The sequence below is a fragment of the Telopea speciosissima genome, chromosome 9 (assembly GCF_018873765.1).
Source record: "Telopea speciosissima isolate NSW1024214 ecotype Mountain lineage chromosome 9, Tspe_v1, whole genome shotgun sequence".
NCBI classification, from domain to species: Eukaryota; Viridiplantae; Streptophyta; class Magnoliopsida; order Proteales; family Proteaceae; genus Telopea; species Telopea speciosissima.
The window spans coordinates 7,873,286-7,881,386 of NC_057924.1; the positions used below are offsets into that span (position 1 = coordinate 7,873,286).

General features: G+C 43.0%; 1 protein-coding gene across 1 annotated transcript; it reads right to left on the reverse strand.

Annotated features, from left to right (window-relative positions):
• Window positions 1-1,586: 1,586 nt before the first annotated feature.
• LOC122640345 (uncharacterized mitochondrial protein AtMg00810-like) lies at window positions 1,587-1,928 on the reverse strand. The gene is made up of 2 exons (XM_043833505.1): window positions 1,743-1,928; window positions 1,587-1,661 (listed from the first exon to the last, which is right to left on the reverse strand). The coding sequence occupies exons 1-2, from the start codon at window positions 1,926-1,928 to the stop codon at window positions 1,587-1,589; spliced, it is 261 nt and encodes an 86-aa protein (XP_043689440.1).
• Window positions 1,929-8,101: the final 6,173 nt, after the last annotated feature.

Below are 8,101 nucleotides of genomic sequence, written 5' to 3' on the forward strand. Positions count from 1 at the left end.
GAGAGAGAGAGAGAGAGAGAGAACACATTGACATTCTCTTAAATAATAATAATTTTATTTTTATGTTAGTAATAGTAACAATAACAACAATAATTATAGATGCTGGACTTGTCTAGAAAATGAAAAATTGCAGCTCATTGTTTCATAAACCTCATCTTTGAAAATTCATTGTCTCCATCTGGTTCTTGTCAAATATGCTTATATAACCTCTATTAACTCGTCACAAATTTAACTGGTGGAAATTAAATACTTGATTTCAGAAAATTTTCTAGAAGACTCTTTTAGTGCAAGTGCAGCTTTTGACATTTCAATTGATGTTTTATTGCTAGTGCAGTTTTAAAAACATTCTTACGTTTCTCCTAATGCAGAGGAGCAACTAGTTTAATTTTCGTATCCTGTTAATTTTACATATACTGCTCATATATGTCAAGAGATTCTCTTAGCTGATCACCTGTTAATTTTATACATTATTGTTGTGATTTGGGGCATGATGACTTGTCAATTGACAGAGGCCTAGGCTTTATTTATAATAGAATAGAATAGGTACAAGTACAGGACAATTCTACCCTTATACCCATGCATAGATATCTGATTACCCAAAAAACGGCCTGCCAATGACTGCAGGACACGTGGCATGGGCCCCACTACATAAGGCCACAGCATGAGAAGGCGACGGGTGGAGGCAACAGAGGACCCACAATTTCCTTGCAGGTCAAGAATGTCCCATCGGTGCATGATCAGGGGACAGTTGAAGTAAACCATCACGTCATGGCCCTAGTACAAGCGGGTGTCAACAAGCGTCATCCTCTAACTATGGGACACATTCCCCGAATCAGGGTGGAAATCACCTCCCACTCTGCCACATGCATGGGAACACATAAACATCAAAGATTCCAGCCTCCACAAGGACTCAGCCAACCGCTCGATAACCCTCCAAGTATAAATAGGTAAAGGGGTACCTAGGTAACTATCTGACAACTCACTTACTCTTATTACTCTCTCCATACCCCCTCTACTAAATTCTATCTGTGCACCGGATTGACTTAGGCATCGAAAAGTCCTCCCTCGGAGTCCGCTCCGAGTCTCTTCAGTGTCTGTTTTGCCTTTACAGAGCGTCCACGTCATCAGACGGTATTCCAACGGCAACAATATCAAACATGCCCAACTTGCATACAATTGGATGAAAAACCCTACTACTAAAACCCTTAGTAAAAACATCAACTAACTGATTACCAGACTTAACGAAAAGAACAAAACTAACACCTGCTCTAACTTTTCTTTGATGAAATGGCTATCAATCTCTACATGCTTCATCTAATCATGTTGAAAAAGGTTATGAGCTATACTGATGGCTGATTTACTATCACAATATAGCATCATAGGGAGGTGAACTGCAACACCGAGATCTTGGAGAAGATTCTAAAGCCACAACAACTCACAAATACCTTGGGCCATAGCATGAATTTCTGCTTCAGTACTTGATTGAGCAACTCCAGGTTGCTTCTTGCTATGCCAAGTAACAAGGTTACCACCAACAAAGTTAAAATAATCGGATGTGAACTGCTTGGTCATCAAGAGAACCAAGTCTAATCAGCATCAGTAAAAGCTTCTACATGCATGTCACCATGGGAAGAAAAAAGTACACCTTTCCTTGAAGCTAACTTCAAATAATGAAGGATTCAAAAGACAGCTTCTAAATGTGTAGAATAGGGATCATACATATATTGGCTGACCAAGCTTACAACATAAGCAATGTTTGGCCGAGTATGTGAAAGATAAATCAACCTCCCAACCAATCTCTGAAATCGGCCTTTATCAACCTGCTCACCATCCGTACTCTTGAGATGAGCATTAGCCTCAAGAGGTGTATCTGTAGGTTTGCAGCCTAACATCCCAGTTTCTGATATAAGATCAAGGGTATACTTCATTACTTCATTTGAGACAAGAAGATACCACAAGTGGAGCGAGCAACCTCTATACCATGGAAATACCGAAGCTTTTCCAGATCTGTAATCTCAAATTCCTTTCCCAAATAGGCCTTCAGATGAGATATTTCAGTAGGATCACTTCCAGTGACAACAATATCATCAACATATACAATAAGAATAGTATGTGATCACCTGATTTTTTGATAAACAGTGTAGGATCAACATTTCTTTGCTTGTATCCAACGGAAATCATAGCCTTGTGGAAACAGCCAAACCAAGTCCTGGCAAACTGCGTCAGTCCATACAATGCCCGCTTCAACTTGCAAACCTTTCTTTGTGTTTCCTTGGAAGAAAATGTTGAACTTTGGCATTCTTCAATGTGTTAGAGATGTATATGTTGTCATTGTTGGCAATAGTACATTGGTGTTGACGTTGGTATGTGTGGGAAGTGTTTCAGATAGTGTTGGAGGTGTTCCTGATACTTTCGAGGTGATTCTTCTTGTGCACAGTGAGTTTGGTGTGTTTTTATGACCTAGGGGCATTGTCATAATTTTCCCATGGCCTTGGTATGTTTGTGGCATGTCTGGAAAGCCCAAGGCATGTTTCGTTAAATTGCATGGTCAATATGTGGTGGTGATGACCTAGTTGATGTGTGGTGTTTTTTGAAATAATGGTAATATGTTTAATGGAGAGTTTTGTGTGCTTATAAGTGTGTGGGGCCCACTAGGGGCTTGGTGGCCCGATGACATGGCATTGAAGTGGCTAGTTTCATGGTGTGAGGTGGCAAAGTTCTTGTATTGTGGCAATTGATAGGCCACATGGATTTTTGAAGAGCATACCTGGGCAGCAATGACCCTTTGCATGGGCGGCAATAAGTCCCATAGCACACGCACATGGGTGTCACCACAAGCCACAAGGACCATGGGCATGTGCAAGAGGCAGCCAAGAGGGTGAAATGGCCAGCAAAGGCCTACTGGGGGCAGCAACAGTTTGGCCCTGAGGTTGGGCAGCAACAGGCCTCAAGGGCCTTGGTGCCTAGGCGGGCACAAGGGTCAGCAGCAGGCATGTGGCTGGCTGCTGCATGCACTGGGCAGCATGCCAGCAGCGGCCCCCGTGCACGCAGGCTAGCCAGCCGGGCCTGCTCCATGGCCTTTGCATCTGGGCATGGATTTCATGCCTTCGAAAAATTTCGGATGTTTTTCTTCAGTAAGCTTCTCGAGGTGAAATGTCCACAGGAAGTAATGCGATTTAAATATGAAAGTTGGAGGTCCTCAATAATAAATGGTAAAAAGCGGAAGGGGTTCGTTGTAAATCAGAAAAATTCGGCCTTGTTCAAATGGACGACCAAGATTGTGACAGGCTCTTATGCCGATCGGGTGGAGTGCTGAGAGTAAGCTGCATCAGATCCATGCGCATGTGAGCTCATTGATGGAGTGTTAATGCACCTCGGTGTGCAGCCTTCGAGTTAATAAATCCATTCTTTGAGGTTCCATTTGGTGAGTCTTTATTTGCCATATAGAGAAGCATGTGTGCACGGTACTCTATGAAGTCCATATCCCATGAAGCATTAATTTTGTATGCAACGCACGCATATTCATTCAATATGACAGATGCTTTTTAAAAGCTACTGATTAGACAGTCAGAGATCAAAGTTTTCATGTCAGAATCATTTTGATCTAATGGCCGTAATATCAGGCGCCTGGAATCTTTTGAATCAAATGGCTCAGAAGTGAGCTGACAACCTCCGTGACGCCAGGACATTAACAAGTTTAAATAGTGACGTTTTAAATGTCACAAAAATGGCCTGAAATTTACAGTTTGCCCCTCAACTTAAAATGGCCATAACTTTTTTAGCTCGGATTTGGGTGTTCCAAATTGCAGTTTTCTCACAAAAATGAGAGGAATCTGCTGGAATGAATAGATAGGGCTCAAGTGTGCCCTAAAATAAAAAAATACGAGGTTCTTTGATGTTTTGATCATTTGGAGGATTGGGATCATCTTCTTCAAGATTGATTGCATCATTGAGGATCTCAAGAGCATGGTAGAGCTTGTGGTTGTTGTTGTGTGTGGAGAACTTCAAGTGGCTAGCCCACTTAGGTAATTTCTTCTCAACTTTTACATTCTTAGATCACAGCCTCTCTATGAAGCAGGGGTAAGGCTGCGTACATTATGACCCTCCCCAGACCCCCTAATGGCAGGAGTCTCGTGCACTGGGAATGCCCTATTTTTTTTTTTTACATTCTTAGATCCTAGGTTATGGTGAATGATATCGTAAATGCCTAATTGATCTTAGTTGGGATTGGGGTGTTAATTTCAATTATTTTATTGCATTGTAAAAGCCCTTTGAGTTGTTGCTCATAAGGCGCTTGTGAAAATCCTAGAAGGACCTAGGTACTCATTGTTGGGGTTGTGAGTGATTAGGGTAGTTGCCCTTCGTCTTTGTACGATCAAGGACCAAAGCTATATCTGTTGATGCAGTGTTGGAGAGTATTATGCAAATACGAAACCCAACTTGGGTATTGCACCGTAGATGTAGGCTTAATGTCGAACCACATATATTTGTGTGTTGTGGATTGTTGCTTTTACTTTGTGAAGTATTGTGGTGTGTGTAGAGTGGGTGTGTTACTCCTGGTTGACCTAACCAATCTTAGTGGAAGGTGGGGATACACACGAACTGTAGCTAGCCATTGGGGTGCCCCAGCCAGTGGTGCTTACAGGTTACTTGAATCAGCTCTAGGCAGCCTGTTGTGTGTGTTTGAGTTTGGTGATCTTCAGTGGCACTTTGTTTTAGGAACAATTTTTAAAGACTACTGATTCACCCCCCTCTCCATTATGAAACCTAGTAAAACAGAAAAACCAAGAAGAATCTCCATATAAACTTCCTCCTCAAGCTCACCATGGAGGAACATATTATTCACATCCAATTGTTGCAGTTCTGATCCAAAGTTGACTGCATAGGAGAGGATAACTCTAATAGTATTCATCTTCACAATCAGAGCAAAAGTCTCTTGGTAATCTATCCCATAAGTCTGGGTAAAGCGTTTGGCAACCAGCCTGGCTTTGTATCTGTCCACTATTTCCTACACTTTATGTTTAACGGTAAATACCCACTTGCACTCCGTAGGTTTCTTTGTTGGAGGAAGAGAAACCAGCTCTCAAGTGTCATTCTTTCCATGTGCCCTCATCTTTTCAAGCACAACATTTTTCCATGTGAATCTGCTAGCGTTTCTTACCAGTTTTGAAGAAGGGAAACAAAAGACAAGGAAGAGACAAAAGCATAGTAGGAAGGTGAAAGACATTTATATGAAACAACGTTAGAGATAAGATGTTGAGTGCAAGACCTGACTCCTTTTCGAGCAGTAATAGGTAAATCAAGAGAAGAATCACTATCACTAGGAGAAAAGAGATTACCAGAACGTGGAGTAAAACCTGGGTCAGAGTTTGACAGTTTTTGTGACACAGTGGTGGTGGTATCTACTTGCTTCCTAGGTGTATGAACATACACATGTAGAGGTCTAGTCTTCCTTTGAACAGGAAGATTCTCCTTCTCAACCACAATATCTTTTTCAACATCAGCAATATCATCAGCCTTATCCTCAGCCAAAAATATTGGAATATCAAGAGCAGCAACATCATGAGGAGCAACAACTGGCACATCTTCCCCATGGAGAGGTGCCAATAAAGAATACTATGCTTCAGACTCATGAAATACAACATCCATGGTTACCAAAACACGACGAGAAGGAGGATGGTAACACTTATAACCTTTCTATGCATAATAGCCAATGAAAATACACTTAAGACCTCGGTGATCAAGTTCCCCATACAAAACAAACCTAAAGGTTCTTGGAGGAACAATGAAGGAGGAGGAGCCTAAATGCACATCAAGGGGATCGTGAAAATCCAGTACGCGGGTAGGCATCCTATTGATAAGGTAAGCAGCAGTGAGAACATCCTCACTCTAAAAATGGGCAGGTGCATTCATAGCAAACATAAGGGACCTTGCCACTTCTAACAAGTGCCCATTTTTACGTTCGGCAACACCATTCTGAGTAGGGGTATCAACACAGCTGGTTTGATGAAGGATACCTTAATCAATAAGGTATGATTGGAAGGGAACCTTTTTAAATTCCTTGCCATTATCAGTGCGAAGGATTTTATTCTTTGCATCAAATTGGATCTGAACCATGCAGTGACACAATTGAAAACAGTGAAAAACTTCATTTTTATGGTGTAATAATAGACCTAAGTCCATCTGGGTTAACTGGGTCTACTCTCACCTCCTCAAGTCTGACTCCATCTGGACTATCCTTATCACCTCTGATGCCTCCTGGATTTGGAGAAAGATCCTTGCCCTCCGCCCTCTTGCCCTTCATGGTATCTCTTCCTTTATTGCACGAGGAACTTCCACCTCCCTTTGGCTCGACCCTTGGCACCACCTTGGCATTCTCTACAGTGTTCTTGGTCCTAGGATGATCTGCTCTTCTGGCCTTCCAAAAAATGCCCCCTGTCCTATCTCATTTCCTCTGGCTCCTGGTCCCCCCTTATCTTAACCCCTCCATCGTATCGTGGATTTGGCCTGCTCTCCCTCCCCTTCCCCCCTCCTCCCCCCCACTACACTGATAGAACCATCTGGTTACCCTCCCCCAATGGCCTCTTCAGCTATAGCTCAGCCTGGAACTTTGTCAGACCCACCGCCCCAACTGTTCCCTGGCACAACCTAGTCTGGTTCAAGGGCCATATACCCCTCCACAGCTTCACTAGATGAAGATCCCTTCACCTTTGCCTCCCCACCCAAGCCTTCCTCATTCACCGCCACATCCGTGCTTCTCCCGCCTGCTCCCTTTGCTGGAATGGTCTTGAAGACATTCCCCATCTCTTTTTCGACTGCCCCTTCACCTCCACCATCTAGAAAAAAGCCCTCTCCTCCATCTGGCACCGCAGCAGGCGCCCCCTTCACTTTGACCGTGAATGGCTTTGGGTGGCTAAATCCTTCTCAGGGCCCTCGATTTGTGACACAATTGGAAAGCTGGTTTTTGGAGCTGCTATTCATCACATCTGGATGGAGCACAATCTCAGGAGATGGACTTTCAACTCTCGATCCTTCGATCTGATTTGGAAAGCCATCTCCTTTGAAGTCTCTTCCAAGCTCAGCCGTGGCCATCTTCGTGCTGTCAGGGACACCCCTAGGAATAGGCATATTGCTGTTTTTTGGGGCCTTGACCTGCCCTCTCTTTTTCCTTCTACCTCTGCGTAGGTTAGTTTTGTTCTCCCCCCCTCCCTCTCCCTTGTATATTCTTTTCTTTTCCTGCCCCTCCTGGGGTTTGGTAATACATATTTATTCACCCAAAAAATAGACCCAAGTAGCGTGAGTGTGAAACATAATGGTCAGGGCCCCACACATCTGAATGTACTAAATGAAAAGGAGTAGAACTTTTATTACCAGAAAGAGAGTAAACATGACTAGTTTGCTTGGCAAAAACACAAGCATCACAAAAGAAACTATTTTGATTACAACGCTGAACTAAACTAGGATGACTAAGATGCCTATGCCAAAGATGCAACTCGGACAGAGTAGAGGAGGAGGAATCAGATTGATGGGCTTGTATGCTGATGATAGAAGTGGAAGTAGTACCATTGTCGAGAAAGTATAAGTTACCATGCAGTTTACCACTGTCAATCGTTTTCCTTGTCTCCAAGTCTTGAAAGATAAAAAAAAAAAAGTCTGTACCAGTGCACAAGGCTCCCGCGTTTAGTAGGGTCTGGGGAGGATCAAATGTATACAGCCTTACCCCTGTTTCCAGAGAGTCTGTTTCCAGGACTTGAACCCATGACCAAGCGTTCAGCAAGTGAGCACTTGACCAACGTGCCAAGCACGACCTTCTCTTAAAAGACACAGTGAGAAGGAAAAAAATTGACCTTACAATTCAAATCATGAGTAAGACTACTAATAGACAGAAGTTAGTATAGAAATTGGGAACATGTAATACGGAAGATAAGGATAACAGAGAAGAGCACTGGATGGAGCCCGTTCCAGAGATAGTATAGAGAGTATCATTAACAACCATAACTCTGGGCCAATCAAATCGACCATAGATAGGGATCGGTCCCCTATGTATGGAGTAAAGGGGGTTGAGCAGTATCCGTTGATCAACTCCAGTCTCCAGGAAGGA